This window comes from Mytilus californianus, unplaced genomic scaffold (genome assembly GCF_021869535.1).
Source record: "Mytilus californianus isolate M0D057914Y unplaced genomic scaffold, xbMytCali1.0.p SCAF_1, whole genome shotgun sequence".
Taxonomy (NCBI): Eukaryota; Metazoa; Mollusca; class Bivalvia; order Mytilida; family Mytilidae; genus Mytilus; species Mytilus californianus.
Genome location: NW_026262581.1, coordinates 131,200,593 through 131,219,969, shown reverse-complemented (window position 1 = coordinate 131,219,969; position 19,377 = coordinate 131,200,593). Strand labels below are relative to the sequence as shown.

Here is a 19,377-nt window from a genome sequence, read left to right as displayed (position 1 = left end):
GGATGAAAAATGCATTTTTTTTTAGTTGTAATCTCTGTCCTGCCTTTTTATTTTTCACTCTATTCAGTCCTGCCTTTTTTTTTATTAGTTTATCCTGACTTTTTTTTACATAAATTGTCATCCTGCCTTTTTTTTTTGGCCAAGTTGATCATGCTGCCTTTTTTTTTTACTAAAACTCCTGTCCTGCCTTTTTTTCAAATTTCATCCTAGCTCCCATTAAAAATCAAATGGTAGCTCCCTTACATGTACATATAATGTATATGTCATGTTGTTAACAGGTATATGTACTGTTGTGTTATGCTGTTTACAGTTATAAGAAATGTTGTATTATGCTGTTTACAGTTAAAAGTAAAGTTGTGTTAAGGTGTTTAGATGTATATGTAATATTCCTCACTATTATCTTTGGAAATGTCCAAAACCATGTTTTATATCTGATCATCTTTTTATTATAACTTTGCTCCAACAAGTGGGGTAATACTAGTTTAACTCCATCTGTCATTCCGTCAATCTGTGTGTCCATTTGTAACACTTTTTTTAAACATTTTTGTTTAGCACATACAAATCAGCTTCTTGATATTTTGCATCAAGCTTCATATTGGTAAGATACCATGGGACACATTTTCAGATCCATCATTTATCTTCCTCTGATTGCCACATGCAACATGTATGTTCATTACATTGATGCATATATAAGAAAGTTTTGATGCATTTTTCTCAGGAAGCACACATGATAGCTTCTTTTTATTTTATACCAAGTTTAATAATAGTAAGCAAAAAGATTTCCTTATCTTCTTTTAGTTTTCTGCTTCCACATTGTTTGGTAAAACATGCATATGTATTTCCTTTCAGTTAAAATCAAGAGTGGGGGTATATTTAAGTGACCAGTAACTCACACTACATCTTGTCGTCACTTTCTAACACTGATACAATAAAGTAAGATATTTTGGATCAACTGGAGTATACATATACAGAACAAATTGTTCCCAGTACATATAGCGCACTATTAATGAGTAAATTAGCAATTATTAAATTATACTGTAGCACTGTAGGCTGTGTCAATGGGTGGTCTAGCGCCATATGCTATGTCTTTGGTTAGAGTGAGGTTAGGGTTATTATTTCAAACTTGTATCCTGTGTCAATCTGCCGTCTAGTGTCTACTGAATATGAAAAGGATACTATTGGGTACATATCTGTCAGTAGCAAATCATCAACACAAAAGAAGATTAAAAGACATCTAGAAGTCAACATATAGTCTTATGATCAGTCTGTTTAATAAAACTTACTGTAAACTTGATGAAATTTGTACTTTCAATTACCAAGAATATCCTTATACACTGCAGAAATTTACCTCATGGAACTGACTTTAAACAAATCTATGAACAGCTAGAACTGTTCTTTTCTTGATTTTATATTTCAGTTTCACATGGGAATCTCTATTAAAATTTAAGACAAAAGAGAGTATTTTTTTGTTCCTGTTTTCTTATTGCTACAGTGATGTTCCTTTGGGCCCTTTTAAGATGTGTATATTGCCCAACTAGTTCCCTATGTTTGTGTTCATAACAGCTAGAAATATTTAAGATTTTAATAAATATTCTATGTACATTATTAAGTTTGAATTACTTGAAACCTCTACTAAAATTTCTTTCATAGATGCAAAGATTTGATTTGAAAGCTTTGCTGTACATGTAGAAATCTTATAAATGCAATTTCACATCAACATTTTTACAGTTATGTTTATAGCTTTAAATAGCTTGGAACTTACAATATTGTCCCTTGAATAAACTTATTCTTAAAGGTGATTAATTAAACATTGTAGTAAAATCTTTGAATATTGTCTTTATTTGGTACTAACATTGATTTTATTTTTGATAGTTTAATACATATGTACAGCTATTTTATTATTTACACAATATTGTTTTTCATCCTGTCGATACTTATATTTTGGTATTGACAAGGTAAAACTTTTCCCACTTGTACTCTTAGATCACTACTTTGTGTCTTTGTCTTTTTGTTAAGTATTTTTATACAACTGCAAAAAATATGCAGCCATATAATGATATGGCGATGTCCAAAGACACTTGGTTTCTAGACAATAACTTGAGTATAAGTGCATGGATCTTTATGAAATTGTACCACACAGTTCCATACCACAAAAGGAAAGTTGGGATTGATTTTGGGGGTTATGGACCTAACTGTTTGAATTTTAGGCCAAAATCAAACATTTTTCTGGTTTCTGGACAATACTTGAGTATAAGTGTATGGATTTGTATGAAATTGTACAAGGTTCCATACCACTAAAGGAAGGTTGGATAGAATTTTTTTTCAGGGGTTATGGCTGTATCCACTTAGGAATTAGAGGCCAAAAAGGAGTAAAAAACAAGCAATTTTTTTAAACTTTGTTTCAATTGCTTAATTCTGACCAATCTCAATGGAGTTTTAAATCTTGAAATATTGGGGTTCTTTGATATAATTAATCTTACCGTGTATTTAGAATTTGATTTTAAACCGTATTTTCAAATGGGTCCAAATTAAGGTGCAAAATTAACCTTTGATTGATTTCAATATGCTGAACCCAATAAGATGTATTTAGATTTGGATTTGAGGCCCATTTTAAAATTAAACTTTGATTGATTTCAACAAAAATTGAAAGGTAGGGAGGGGTTTAAGCTATGCTGAATCAATTTCATTTGTTTGTTATTTTTATCTTGCCTTTACGGAGTCAAAAAGAGAGACATAGGTATGCTGTTTCTGGAGTCGGCATCTTCAACAATGTATTAGTTTGCGATTAGGTCTAGTTTATGGTGAACCACAAGTGGTAGGTCAGTCATATTTGGTATGCAGTTATATTAGCATTGGCACATTTAATTTCCATGGAGATTATTTGGCCCTGCCCCCTCAGTCATGGTCTATGGACTTTGAAACTTTTGCTTATTTTACATGTATTAGTTTGTGATTAGGTCAGGTTATGGGGAACCACTAGTGGTAGGTCAATGATATTTGGTATGCAGTTGTATAAGCATTGACATATCTCATTTCCATGGAGATTATTTGGGTCCACCCCCTTAGTCATGGTCTATTGACTTTGAAAATTTTGCTTAGTTAACATGTATTAGTTTGTGATTAGGTCAGTTCAAGGGGAACCATTTAGGGTAGGCAAATGTTAATTGGTATTCAGTTGTATAAGTATTTGCACATCTCATTACCATGGAGAATATTCGGCCCCGCCCCCTCAGTCATGGTCTATCCACTTAGATACTTTCGCTTAGTTAACATGTATTAGTTTGTGATTAGATCAGTTTGAGATAAACTGCTAATGTTAAGTCAACTATATTTGGTATGCAAATTTATTGGCATTTGCAAGTATCTTTTCCATGGGGATTATATAGCCCACCCCCTCTTCATGGTTCATTGACTCTGAAACTTACAGAGTTTACAAGTTTGTGTTTAGGTTTTTTTAAAGGGAACAACTTAAAATAAGTCAATGGTATTTGGTATGCAGTTGTATTAGCTTTGGCACATCTCATTTACATGGAGATTGTTTAGCCATGTACCTCAGTCATGGTTCATTGACTTTGAATATTTGCATAACTTATGAAACATGTTAAAGTATTGCGATTTTTATTTCAACATTTGCATAATCAAAATTACAAAAGGGTGAGACATAACTCTGTGATAACAGTTTATTTTTAGCTCACCTGGCGTGAAGGGCCAAGTGAGCTTTTCTCATCACTTGGCGTCTGTTGTCCGTCGTCATCGTCGTCGTTGTCCGTCGTCGTTAGCTTTTACAAAAATCTTCTCCTCTGAAACCTCTGAGCCAAATTTAACCAAACTTGGCCACAATCATCATTAGGGTATCTAGTTTAAAACAACCAACCAAGATGGCAGCCATGGCTAAAAATAGAACATAGGGGTAAAATGTAGATTTTGGCTTATATCTCTGAAACCAAAGCATTTAGAGTAAATCTGACAGAGTAAAACTGATTATCAGGTCAAGATCTATCTGCCCTAAAATTTTCAGACAAATCTGACAACCTGTTGTTGGGTTGCTGCCCCTGAATTGGTAATTTTAAGGAAATTTTGCAGTTTTTGGTTATTATCTTGAATATTATTATAGATAGAGATAAACTGTTAACAGCAATAATGTTCAGCAAAGTAAGACCTACAAATAAGTCAATATGCACAAAATTGTCAGTCGACCCCTTTAGGAGTTATTGCCCTTTATAGTCAATTTTTAACAATTTTTCGTAAATTTTTGTAATCTTTTACAAAAATCTTCTTCTCTGAAATTACCCAGACAAATTTAACCATACTTGGCCTTAATCATTATAAGGGTATCTAGTTTAAAAAATTTGTCCGATGACCCCACCTTCCAACCATCATGGCCGACATGGTTAAAAATAGAACATAGGGGTAAAATGCAGTTTTTGGTTTATATCTCTGAAACTAAAGCATTTAGAGAAAATCTGACAGGAAACAAATATGTTCATCAGATTTAGATTTATCTGCCCTGAAATTTTCAGACGAATCCGACAACCCGTTGTTGGGTTGCTGCCCCTGAGTTAGTAATTTTACAGAAATTTTGCAGTTTTTTGTTATCTTAGATATCATTATAATATCTAATATCTAATACTATTAATTATGATTTTAACCTTTTTTTACATGATTTCCAAAGCATCAGTAAATACAGGTGAGCGACACAGGCTCTTGAGCGCCTCTAGTTTTTTTACATAAGAGTTACCTCCCTTACAATGTTTTAGCTTATAATTTATGTCTAACCTTTGATGTGATATGCAAATAAGAAGCTGTTGTTTTATTTTTAAATGTTACTAAGAATTTTACTGATTTAGATATATTAATTTTAGTGATTATTGTTCATGCATTGATCTAGATTAAGATTGTTAAAAATTATTAATTAATTTAATAAAAGGTTTCCTACCAATTACAGCTTAAACTCAATTCCTTTATGGAGCGTTTTAAAAACTTAGCTAATTTTGTCCATTATTAAAAAAAAAATTAAATTGTTGGTGTACTTGGATATGCTGAATCTAACCATGTATTTAGATTTTGGATATAAGACAATAATAGGTAAAAGTGCAATTTCAAATTTTTCAGTTCTTTGACCACGTTCATTCTGTGTGAATTATTTAATCAAAATCCAAATTCAGAGCTGTATTAAGCTTGAATGTAGTGTCCATATTTGCCCCATCTGTTCAGGGTACAACCTCTGTGGTCGTATCAAGCAGGGCCCTGCATTTTATTGCTCAAGTACAGATCTGCTGAGTCAAGCTCTTTCGAACTGATTTTTATACGACCGCAAACAAAATTTTGCGTCGTATAATGCTATGATGTCGTCGTCGTCGTTGTCCGAAGACACATTTGGTTTCCGGGACAATAACTTTAGTTTAAGGGTATGGATCTCTATGAATTTTTACCAGAAGGTTCAATACCACAAAAGGAAGGTTGGGATTGATTTTAGGGGTGATGGTACCAACAGTTTAGGAATTAGGGGCCAAAAAGGGGCCAAAAACAAGCATTTTTGTAGTTTCCGGGACAATAACTTGTGTGTAAGTGTATGGATCTCTCTGAAATTGTACCACAAGGTTCTATATCACAAAGGGAAGGCTGGGACTGAGTTTGGGGTTAATTGTCCCAAACGTTCAGGAATTAGGGGCAAAAAAGGGGCCAAAAACAAGCATTTTTCTAGTTTCCAGACAATAACTTGTGTTTAAGTGTATGGATCTCTCTAACATTGTACTACAAGGTTCCATACCATAATTGGAAGGCTAGGATTGAGTTTGGGGGTAATTACTCCAAAAGGGGGTGTAGGGGGTTCAAAAAGTTGGGGGGATTTTTTTTTCTTCAAATTTTTTGAAATCTTCAATTGCACAGTATTGCGCAATAGCAAGAAATCTTCAATTGCACAGTATTGCGCAATAGCAAGAAATCTTCAATTGTACAGTATTGCGCAATAACAAGAAATTTTCAAGTGCACAGTATTGCGCAATAGCAAGAAATCTTCAATTGCACAGTATTGCGCAACAACACAGTATTGTGCAATAGCAAGAAATCTTCAATTGCTCAGTATTGCGCAATAGCAAGAAATCTTCAATTGCACAGTATTGCGCAACAACACAGTATTGTGCAATAGCAAGAAATCTTCAATTGCTCAGTATTGCGCAATAGCAAGAAATCTTCAATTGCACAGTATTGCACAATAGCAAGAAATCTTCAATTGCACAGTATTGCGCAATAGCAAGAAATCTTCAATTGAAAACAAATACAAATGTTTTAACCAATTTCGATGGGATTAATTAAGTCTTTAATTTCTGGGTGTTCTAACCTTGTATGATTTTTTGGGATATTTGGCCCCATTTTTGAATTGGTCTACATTTAGGTCAAAAGGGTCCAAAATTAAACTTTGTTTGATTTCATCAAAAACTGAATTATTGCGGCTGTATGATTTGCTGAATCTTATTGAATCTTTTTATTTTGGGCCCTGTTTTCAAATAAGTTCATAATAAGGTTTGAAGGGTCAAAAATTAAACTTTGTTTGATTTCAACTAAAATTAAATTATTGGTGTTTTTTTATATGCTTAATCTAACCATGTTGTTAGATTTTGGATATCAGACCCATTCTAGGTAAATTAAATGTCCCATTTCAAATTTTTAAGATCTTTGACCACATTTATTTTGTGTCAGAAACCTATATTATGTCAAAAATTTGATCACAATTCAAATTCAGACAGTATCAAGCTTGAATATTGTGTCCTAACTTGCCCCAACTGTTCAGGGTTCGACCTCTGCGGTCGTATCAGGCTGCACTCAGCAGAGCATTTTATTAGTATTTGTTCTTTTGTAATTGTGGTTAATCCAGTGCCATATGGTATTATGAACCATGAACCATGGGTTAGGGGTGGGTTGAATGATTACATTCTGTATATGCGTGTCCTAAGTCAGGAGCTTGTAATTCAGTGTTGTCATTTGTTGCTTTATATCATATTTGTTTTTGTTTGTTGTTATGAATATAAGTCAGGCTGTTGGATTTTATTGTTTTAACTGTTTTACATTGTGTCATGTTTGTAGATGTAAGAAGATGTTAGGACCTTTTATAGCTTGCTATGCAGTATGGGATCTGTTAGGACCTTTTATCACTTGCTATGCAGTATGGGATTGCTCATTTTTTAAGGCTGTACTGTGACCTATAATTTCTAACATTACATCATTTGGTCTCTGGTGGATAGTTTACTCATTGCCAATCATACCACATCTCCTTATTTTATAATGAACATGTGGTAGGGTTAAATTAGTAATAGAGTACTCAGCCTTACCCCTCTTGTAAACTTAATCATGAGAATATCATAAGGTACACGAGTGAAAATACAATAAACCCTGTTCAGAATAAGCACTTAACTCTATAATACAGGTATTATGAACAACAAAAGCAAATGTGCAAGTTAAACAATCATATAAAGGCGAGTAATTTTGCAATAGGACACTTGCTGCTTTGATCTTTTGTATTTTGATATCTTCAATAAATTATTTTCCCAGTTTGAAATTGAGATTGAAATCTCACAGTTAGGATGATTAATATTGATAGTCTGCTCACCGGTGAAAATCTGACGTTCAAAAAATTATCAGAATTTCTAAATCTACCTATTTCCTGTTTTCACCAAAATTATCAGATGACTCTAGAAAGGAATAATTGCCCTTAACTGATGATTTTGTTACTTATTTTTGTCTTGCCTCATCTAAGTAAAAAAAGCGAGACTAATTGGTGCTGTTTCTGGAAGTAGCAGCATCAACAATGTATCAGTTTGTGATTAGGTAAGTTTACAGGGAATCACTAGTGGTAGGTAAATGTTATTTGGTATGCAGTTGTATTAACATTGGTACATCTCAGTGCCATGGAAATATTTTGGCCCCGTCCCCTCGGTCATGGTCTATGGCTTTGAAACTTTTGTTTAGTTTACATGTTTAAGTTATTTGTGATTTGGTCAATAAAGAGGAACCACTACTGGCAGGTCAATTAAATTTGGTATGCAGTTATATTAGCATCGGCATATCTTATTTCAATGGAGATTACTTGGTCCTACCTCTCAGTCATGGTCTGTTGACTTTGAAACTTTTGCATAGTTTACTTCTTAAACTTGTGTTTAGGTCAGTTTTAAGGGAACCACTTATGTCAATGATGTTTGGTATGCAGTTGTATTAGCATAGGCATTTCTAATTTCCAATGCCCTGCACCTTCAGTCATGATGAATTGAACTTGTTTTGCACAATTTACATAATAAAGTAATGCCATTTTAATTTCAACATTTGCATTATGATATGAAAATTTGCATTATACTATCAAACTTTGCATCACACTATCAAAATTACCTAAAGACAAGAAATATCTCTGTGTCAGCAGTTTATTGTGTTTATATGAATGCCTTATATCTAAAAACTATAATAGATATACTAAACTTCAAAAGGCAAAAACCATCAGACGACTTCGAGTTTTTGCCTTCAAATGACAATTTTGTTTTTGACAATTTTATCTTGAGGACAACAAAATGTAAACAGAAAAGTATTATCAGCAATATAAGATCTACAAAAATTCTTGTGTGATCTGAAACCATCAACTGACTGCCCTTCAATGACAATTTTTGTGTTTTTGCTTATTATCTTGAACAGTAGAATAGACAGACAGAAACTGTGAACAACAAAAAAGATCCGCCATACAAATTCTACTAAAATACAAATATGACTATAAAAACCATCAATTTACTCTTTCTAGGAATTTTTGATTGAAATGTAGATTTTGACATACATGTTTTGTACATTTTTTATAAAAATAAGAAGATGTGGTATGATTGTTAATGAGACAATCTCCACTAGAGTCCAAATGATGTAGAAGTTAACAACTATAGGTCACCATATGGCCTTCAACATCATTGTTTTTATCATTAAAATGGTCATAGATAGACACTGTACAACCTTCAACATCATTGTTATCATTAAAATGATATTAGATAGAAACTGTAAAGAGCAAAAATTATCAGTGATACAAGATCTACAAAAATACTTTATGGCTAAAACCTTCAACTGACTCTAATATGAGTTATTATTCCCTTCAATGACCATTTGACAAATATTTTGCATTTTATGTTGTATAAGATCCTGACAACATTAATGGATAGAGGAAATCTTTAAACATTAAAAGTAATAACAATCAGATTTGTTTAAAAAAAAAAAAATTGAATGGAATAAGTAAAAATATAAAATTGCCGTATTTTTACCTTGTGAGCCTTTTATTATTATAGGACTAAGACAAGCTAAGAAGTACCAAAATGCTGACCCTATACCTTGGTCAAGGGAATCTTTATTCTCCACCAATAAAATATATATACTTAATACACCTGTTCTTGATAATTTTCCTTTACTTGGTGGTGATAGATATTTAAAGAGGTAAACACAGTTAGTTCACATAGTTCAATGTATCATTGTAAAAGATTAACAGTTGAAAAGGTACAGTAGTTAAAAATAAGTATAATATACAAATAAAAATAACATTCTAAAAACAGTCACCAGCATTTATGAACTTATCAGAAGTTGCAAAACTGTGTCTCGTTCGAGATGAAAGTACTTTCAAGGTTTATCATGTTTAAGAACAATAGTTGTTTCCGCAAATTTTTTCCAGGAATTAATAACTTTTTTCTGGCAAAGTTTGAAAAATTAATGTGTTATCTGAGCTGACCAGAATTTTCAACTTATTCAATAATTTTAAACCATTTATTTACATTCATGCTACAAATATTATAACCATGACATTTCAGATTTACTTTAAAATATGTTTCTACTATGCATTGTAAAAGTCATGGGAATTCCTAATGAAAACATGAGCAAAAACACATAATAATAAATGCCTACCAGTGTTTTCGACCATTTTTTAGGGTACCTCAAAACAGGCCATATTCAATCTGAGACTACTATAACACATAGTATAGTAGTCAATGCAACAGTGAATTTCAACAAGACCTTGGCAGATGATGATATGGATCCTTACCCTTTCAATTGTGTAAATATAAGAAAATTTAAGCGAGAGGAAATTTTTGGGGTTACCAAGGCCAGAGATATTGTATTTTTATATGTCTTTGCCAATTAAGGCCTTCCCCCTTAAAAGTAGATTTTTTTGCATTTTACACAATTTTATGGTAGTCCAGAACTGATCCAGAAAGAACAAAAGATTTGTCAAAACAGCTCAGTTTTTTGGCTTAGGAATCAGATTATCTTGAGTAACACCTCTCAAAGAGTAAATCTAATGTAGTTTCCATGCAAATAAATTTATAAAAAAATATATATGAAAATAAGGAGATGTGTTTTAATTGCAAATGAGACAACTATCAACCAGAGTCCAAATGGACTAGGTTGTGTATGTACAGCACAACATAAGAACAAACTGTAAAAATCATTTGGAAATGGCTAGACTCACACCAGGTAGAAGGTCATTCCGGAAATTAAACACCGCCATATCCGACCCGAACGCGATCTTAAAAAATAATTATTTTCCTGTTGCCAAAGCTAGGCGAATGCAGAAGGCTTTGAAGTGAAGCCCGGGAGTTTTTGCAATATTTTACGGTTGGAGAAAGGTAAATGGATTCACTATAAACTTAAAAGATAAAAAGTAAGGATTTGAAACTTTTGTATAAAAAAAGAACAAGGTTATATCGACTTCTCGTGTAACAGTCTTCCGCCAAGTTCCGGCTTCCTTACTTTATAGTTAAGTTGCTCAGGAGTAAATGTCATATTAAACAGTACCCGGTTAAATGACAACTTTACCAGAGGTTCTGAAATATGCCTGACCACTGAGGGTTCATGGCCTAGTGGCTACACACAGTGCTGAAGGTCTCAGGGCGCTGGAAATTTCAGTACAAAAGTAGGGTGATTTTCAACCCCCCCTGCCCTTCCACAGACACATTTCTGGTACCCAGACAGGAGTTTAAACTAGGATACGTACTTTTGGGGCCTCTGTTGGTCAAAGTGGCCTTGACTATGACCTGGAGATCAATCTATAGATGGCAGATTACATAAAGAAAAGAAAATTTCTGTCAAAAAGAACAAATTAATAAAAATAATACTAACTGTTATTTGAATGATAATATGTGAATGTTTTGTTGAATAGTAATGTTAAATAAAGTAAGAAAACCAATTATTGGATATGATTGTTTCCATTAAAAGTAGAAATGATCAAAATAAGTTGAAAAATGTGAAATGTTTGACGGAAATTACTTCCCATTTTTTGACACATTAGGTTTATGTGTTACATTATGCTTTAAATTGACACTGGTATAATGGTTTTTACTAGTGTAGTCTGATGATTCAAACATCCCTGTTTCCAAATCTTTTGCTTTTCTTTTGTTAAAAACATCCTGTGATATATATTTTTTTCAATTTCAAATACCTTGCTTATTAGATGCTCGTCTGTCAATAAATGTTATGATAGCAACATGTTCATAAAATCTTGCCACATCATTGTAGGTACTTATATAAGCCTGTTAAAATTGCATTTCATAATGTACATTAAACAGACATTTTGGATCTTTCAATTTACTTTATTCAATCAATAGTTTTATCAAATCTGTTGCTAACATAAGTTCTGTCAAACTTGTCATCTTATGTTAGCAACATTTGGATGTACTACAAATTAGAGTTATCTGTCCTGGGTTGAAATCTTGTTAAATGTCAGGCGGCGTTATTTTGCAGGAGTTCTAAATATGACTTTCAACTAGGATAATATCTCCAATGTTAGTTAAAAATCTCAAATATATATTGTCTGTCAAATTTATTTATGTTAGCACAATCTTATGTTAGCAACAAGTCCGTCAATATCTTATGTTAGCAACACATTAAGTCTGTCAAATCTTATGTTAGCAACAAAAAAGTCCGTCAAATATTATGTTAGCAACAAAAAAGTCCGTCAAATATTATGTTAGCAACAAAAAGTCCGTCAAATATTATGTTAGCAACAAAAAAGTCTGTCAAATCTTATGTTAGCAACAACTTCATTTCTGTCAAATCTTATGTTAGCAGCATTGTTCATGTCTGTCAAATCTTATGTTAGCAACTCCAAGATAATCCTTTTTTAAAGTTATTACAATTCCTTTTTTATTGGTGCAGATGTTAAGAAATATTTTATTCCAATTTGCCTTTCATATTTAAGCAAGTTATACATCCAAACCTTGAAAATACTGAAGATATCAGGATTGTTTGTGTTGCTAACATAAGAATTTTCCGTCAAAATGTCTGTCAATTTTGTTATGATAGCAACATTTTTTTAAGGTGTCCTTTATTTAAAAAATATAATGTGAATAGATCTATTTTTTGTCAAAAAGTGTTTACTTATATAAGTATGACATGTATTCCAAAACAGAACCTTATTGGTGTTGATTTTGTTAAACATAATTTTGGGAGTATTTTAACTTTCTTATTTGGAATCTGCCAGATATCTCTTTGGTTTGTTTGTTCCAGCGGCAAAGCCCTGTGGTTCTCTTTAAGTACTTCAGCTTCTTTCACCATAATAACAGACTTCCTGGTGTCCTATCACTCCCTCTGTGTTCCGTTGGGGATTGTCCTGGTGGTGGGTTGGTGACACCTCTCCATTAGTCTTGATTGGGAGTGTTCACTGATTCCACTGTACCCTCTCAGCAACTGAGGGGTGCCAGACCTGCCAACTATCCCAATTTATGGGGGATATCCTCCATGGGAGGGGTAGGCCTGACTATTTAAATCCTCTATTATATGAAATTAATACCTCAAAATAGTTATTCAAATGTGTAACGCGGTTTGATGGCATTTAAGTATATACATGTAGATACTTCTTAAAATTCATAGTATATCTTATTAAATATATTTTAGACATGTATAAAATAATAACCAGGTTCTCTACTCTTTAAGGTGTTTTAGGTGGCAGGTATGGGGTGCTCTTTTGACGGAGGGATCTTGGAACATACATACAGGCAAATTTTAGTTTGGTCAGACAAGAATTGCTAATTGTCTAGCCAATTTGGTTAATGTCATACAATTTTTTTTCAATTTTTCTATAGTCATCATATCTTCAAAATTTTTCATCCTAGCCCCCCCCCCCCCCTCATAAAAATCGAAATGGTAGCTCCCTTATGAAAATGCTTAAATCTTGCTCAGTTTTGGCCTGCCAACTCACCCCACTCATGAAAAAGAGTTTAATCCAGCTGAATTTCGACCTACCATCTGGTCCCACTTAAGAAAAAGAATTTAATCCCTTTGAATTTAGGCCTCCCAAATCAAACCACTTATTAAAAGTAGTTCAATATCCTGATGAATAAAGGTCTGCCAACTGGTCCCACTTATGTTGGTGGATGAATAAACCCTGCCAACTTGTCCCAAGTTTAATCTACAAAATCGCCCCAACTGTAATGCTGAAATAACGTTAGACAATTATTTACAAGGTAATTGTGTCATTATTTTCTAATGAAAAAAGCACCATAACATTGTAATTGTGAATAGTTACAAACAATCTAAATAATACATTGTTCTTGTGTTTCAATGAGTCAGTGGATTTTTTAAAGAGAATTCCTAAAATGATATTTTATTCAATTTTGTAGTCCAAACAATGCCCATCCATAGATTGACTAAAGGTCTGAAGCCAACCACAACGAAACATGAAGTACCATTACTGTACCATGAACCACATGTAGAGACTGGATTCAGACATATACATCAGCCATGGAGTTACTATGCCTGTAGCTTATTTCAGAAACACAATGAATGTATGAATGTTTGGACTCATTTGATTGGGGTTCTTCTTACTATCTCCCGGGTAATTGGCTTCGCTGTTGAGTTTGGTGTTACAGATCCAAAGAAATGGTCGCTGTATGCAGGTCTATTTACTATGACTGTGATGTACATGTGCAGCACATTTGCGCATTGTTTCTCGAACAAATCGGAGCTGGTCCATTACACAGGATTTATGATTGACTATGCAGGAATTGGCCTGTTTGGTTTCGGTAGTGTGATGCTACATTACAGTTACTGTATCAAGGATAGCATGAAAGGTGGCATGATTGACAACTATGCCATCCCTATCGGAATATTCCTAGGATGGTTGGTGACATTTTGTAACAGCGTTTCGAAGGTCCGTTACACAAGACCTTATCCTTTCACCAGAAAACTATGGCAGTTAATACCAGTCGCCAGTATTTACATCTTTTTAATATTGCCAATACTTCATAGAATCTACTTATTTTTCTTTCACAATGCTACAGATCCTAGTATACATGACCATATACAGCAGATTATATGGTTTTTGTTTGCTGGTTTTTTCTTTGGATCAGATATACCACAACGATTTTTCCCAGGGAAGTTTGACTTTCTAGGTCACAGCCACCAGATTTTTCATATATGTATACTTTTTGTAACCTTGAATCAGTTGGATGCTGTATATGTAGATTTACACCAAATGAAGATGAGTCCATACCATGCCACTTTTATGGGTTCTTTTGGAGCTGTTTTACTTGTCTTGCTTGGTAATATTATTATAGTATTGAGCTTTCACATGTATGTTAGATTTAAAATTTTGCCTGAAAGACATCATCGTCAGCTTCATCATAATGGTAAACAGCATTAGATATATATGATATAGCAATATGTAAACTCTGTTTCCTTAATGACATTATATTTGTATTTCAATGAAGTGCAGCTCCTGAACTGTAGCTCTGTTGGTCCCTTATTGATTTGTGAAATGTGCAATTCAGAAATATACAGATTTCTCCCATACAAAAACTTCAGAGTAGTGAGATGAATTTGAGAGGCACTTTCAAAGAGTAACAGGAGAGTTTTTTGAAATGCCTTTTGTTGAATATATTTTTGTTTCATTGGTAATTTTCTTTTGAGTTATTTTCATTTCTCTTCTCACACAGAACTCTGAAATCTCTGTTAGCTATGATTATTATCAGTTGACTTATTTTGTGGACAGAAATTACTGTAATTTTTTATACAGCTACAATAACTGAATAAGGCATTTCGGATTCCAGTCTTTTCTAAGACTTATGTACAAAAAAAAAGACATGTTTTATTCCTGATTAATGAAAGTTTGCCTAAATGATTCTTGCATCAACGATCCATTTTAAGTTTTTGTCAACTTTAAAAAAAAAATGGTAAGCAAAACCAAGAAACTATTCACCTTCTGGCAGTTAAAAATGTCTCCCATTTCAATGCTTAAATGAAACTCAAATCCAAGTCAATATACAATTTTTGTATTTAAGAAATATTTAGCTCTTTGATTAGCAAGCAAGGGGCCATAAGAGCTGACGTTCTTCTGCTTGATGTTGTTTTGTTGTTAAAGGTGTCCACTGTGATATGTTAATTCATTGTATTACGTTATCTTTTATTAAGAGTACCTTATCACAATTTATTCAGAAAATAAAATAGTATTGTTTAAAGGACTACTACTACAACTTACATTACAACATAAATTAACATTTTATAAAAACATAGTGTTGATAATGTGATGTTTATTGGAAAAAGTACTTAATTTTAAACCGATCATAATTTGAAGTTAAATCATATTCTTTAATTTTCTTTTTTTTTTTGCTATTTTTCCTGGAGTACCAGACATTTAATTTTTTTCCTACTGTTCATTATGATCAATTGTAGGAATTTTTAGTTATTTCAGTAATTTACATGTTCAGTTGACTAATTTTTCAGACTAAACAAAAATATGAGCACACAGCACACATGTATTTTTAAAAAGGACTGTAATGTTATTTTTACTGTCAAGCTTTTTGAACCACTGTATTTTTCATTAAAGAAGTAGGTTCACAAAGGGATAATATAAGCCCTTAGATTTTGATGTTTTTGATCTGAGCAAATTTCTACAAATTTTATATAGAAATAATTGTTACATGTATTTAACTATTATGACAAATAAACTTCTTTCTTGCATATCACATTATAAATTATAAAGTTATGACCCCTTAGTGAAACATTATTTGAGTTGTAAAGTCAGTTTTGGTCCATTTTTCATAATTTTAACAGGTTTTGGAAAAAAATAACTTTGGCTTGCAAAACTCAGTTCAAAAAACAGTTGTGTCTTAGGGATTCAATATAAATCTTAGCCCTTTTAATTTCGATCATAGGTTGCGGCCAAGGTTTTCCTAAAACATTTTTGGGGCAGAAAAATGCACAAAATTATGTTCAAAATGTGTCTACTTTGAACCTAAAAGTGCTTATATAAAGGGATTTGTTTCACTTAGCATTAAGATTTTGAAACGATCCATTTAAGAACCAAATTGTAAACTGTTAATTCAGAAATTGTTATGTGCATTTATTTTTACAATTTTGACATGGCAATCCAAAATGTGAGAATAATTATTGCGATTACAGGAAAAGGTAAATACAATTATATGTAGCAGATATCAGAATGCGATTTCTTATTATCGCGATACCAAGTCCAATTATTTGCAATAATAAAAACCTCACAATAATTTCTGAATTTACAGCAGTTGAAATGTCAAGGCTATATTTTGTAAAAGTGAACCCTTTTCTTTAATGATTTTATTGATATTGGCTGTTATTTTAAGAAACTGTTTACACTTAAATGTCATAATATCATTGATGGTAACTAATTATACCTTGTAACACTTATGGGTCCAAAATATGTATGTTCAGTATAGCAAGAGGTAAATGTTGACTGTTGGTCATAATTTAAAATGATGAAATGTTAACCCACCTTCTTATTTTCTACAAAGTATTTATTGTTGATTTTTATAGAGTTTTATTTAATTATTATATGTTATTGATATTGTTAAACCAGTCAGTCTATGTTATTCCAAACCAGTCAATCTATGTTATTCCTATAGACTGGCAGGACCTGTTCTGTTTTTCATGCGTACTAAATAACACAGTCATTAAGATGTTTGTTTTATGCATTCATATTGCTATCATCAGTCAATAATATCACTAGTACATTTTGTAAGTTTATTTGGAAGTTTATGCACATATGTGTTAAAAGCGAACAAATAATATAGTTGTCTCATTGGCAACCATGTCTTATCTCCTTATTTTATTTTATTTTTGTAAAACATAGGTTTATTTCTCAGGAAAAAATATTTTTTTATGATATAGAAATAAACTTTGTGTTCAAGATTATATCTTAATTGGTAATCTGCATATTAAAGCCATTGATTATAGTACAAAAAATGTATATAAGGATTTGTTTTACATACATGTAGCAGCCTGAAATGGCAATTACTTTCAATAATGGTGGAGTAATGGCAAGGAATACAGATAAATGCACAACATCTTAAATGTATGGAATATTCAAAAAGACAAAAAAAAAGGCAAGTAAATAGATGCAAATCATTGAAGTACAGTAAAAACTGTTATTAGAGATCTCATATCAGATAACTAACTTAACCTATAGATCCCTTCCAAATCTGCAGTATTTATTGAGGTCATTTGGAAAGCTCATGCAGATTTATCACAAGTAAAGACTAGAATTATGGGTGTAAATGTATTTATTAGTATCATTTGAAATTCTGAGAAAATGGCTATTTATTACTGTGACTTGACTGTAAGTGTTGCTCTCCTCCTATTGCAATTTATTCAAAATTCTGACCAAATTGCAATTTGTTTTATAAAACCAAACTGTTCAACTGGTCAGAAAATTGAACTAACTGCTGTAGAAAACCACAGTCTAGTCGTGAAAGTGCAAGGTGATAAAATAAAGCATACTAACAATCCTATAAAACTTTAATTCCACTTTAATGATATTATGAAAAATCAGTCTAAAAGTTTTTATACAAATTTTATTATAATTGTCATGCTAAAGGTGATAGGTAGTAATTTTGAATTGCTATAAAAATGTCCAAACTAAGCTTTCGTACAATTTTTCTTTCGAAAGTCTTCTATATTCATAAGAATCAGACATCATTTGAATTAAAACATCTTATATTCAGTAAAATATATGTGAAATTACAATATGTTGTTATGAAGTTTCCATTGGGAGATAATAAAATTTTCTTTCGAAAAGTCTTCTGTATTCTAAAGAATAATGATTTAATGTTATCTCCCATGGAAACTTATTGACAGCATATTGTAATTTCACATATATTTTACTAAATATAAGATGTTTTAATTCAAATGATGTCTGATTCTTATGAATATAGAAGACTTTTTGAAAGAAAAATTGTATGAAATCTTAGTTTGGACATTTTTATAGCAATTCAAAATTACTACCTATCACCTTTAGCATGACAATTACAATAAAATTTGTATAAAAACTGTTAGACTGATTTTTCATAATATCATTGAAGTGGAATTAAAGTCTTATAGGATTGATATCACTTGCACTTTCACGACTTGACTGTGGTTTTCTACAGCAGTTTGTTCAAATTTCTGACTAGTTAAACAGTTTGGTTTTATAAAACAAATTGCAATAGGTGGACAGCAACACTTACAGTCAAGTCACAGTAATGTCAGTGGCAGATAAGAGGGCATTCCCCCTCATTGTTTTGAAAAATTTTGTTTTTTGCATAAAATCAAAAATTCTTGCACCAATAAATAAACTAATCTGAATACTAACAACACCTGTACCTCTAACACTGGATCCATGTCTTGTCAATCTTTGCCAGCTGACAGTAATGTTATTTTACTATAAAAATACACCTCAAAGCAATGCTCATCTCTTAATTTTTTTCAAGTTTTATTTTTTAATACATTGCATTTATTTCTGAAATTTACACCTCTTTGTGATCATCCTATTGTAAATGTACTGCTGTTTTTGTTTGGCAAATACAGCAAAATTGTTGGTATAACTGTTTTGCTTTCTTGCAACAGTGGATACACTTTGTTTGTAAAGTACTCTTACAATTTACCAAATATAGACATGATGCAATAATTGACACAAAGATTTAAACTGTGTCATGTCTTTTCATGAAATCCTTAATATATTATGTGTTGAATTGTTCACCAATATTTTGTATAATAGTTAATGCTTAATCCAAGACTCACTTTTAGCTATATACATGTATATATGTATTATATATACATTTATTTTTTAGTATATCACCTTTGTTATAAGAACAAATATATTTGTATTTATTCTTACTTTAAATTATTTTATTTTTGTTTCATCATAATCACCGCTTATCTCATGAATTAAAACTTTGTATAGATTCTTAGTTTTTAACCGGATTTTCGAAGGAAAAATCGGTTATTGATTTGGGGATATATGGCGGGCGGCTGCCAAACAGTGTCCGCTCATTTACATGAAAACCCTTTGACGAAATTTTTCAAATTTAGATATGTTGTTTCCTGTGACTAAATGAAGGTCAAGTTCAATTTTCACGATTTTAGCTT

At 32.0% G+C, this 19,377-nt stretch overlaps 1 protein-coding gene across 1 annotated transcript; it reads left to right on the top strand.

The window, feature by feature from the left end:
* The first annotated feature begins 10,541 nt into the window (after positions 1 to 10,541).
* On the top strand, positions 10,542 to 17,166 carry LOC127734375 (membrane progestin receptor beta-like). Its single transcript, XM_052244214.1, has 2 exons — positions 10,542 to 10,631; positions 13,623 to 17,166. The coding sequence occupies exon 2, from the start codon at positions 13,631 to 13,633 to the stop codon at positions 14,642 to 14,644; it is 1,014 nt and encodes a 337-aa protein (XP_052100174.1). The 5' UTR covers positions 10,542 to 10,631; positions 13,623 to 13,630; the 3' UTR covers positions 14,645 to 17,166.
* Positions 17,167 to 19,377: the final 2,211 nt, after the last annotated feature.

Coding starts and splice junctions, on each gene's coding strand:
- LOC127734375 (XM_052244214.1), top strand. CDS start 13,631: ATGCCCATCCATAGATTGACTAAAGGTCTGAAGCCAACCACAACGAAA.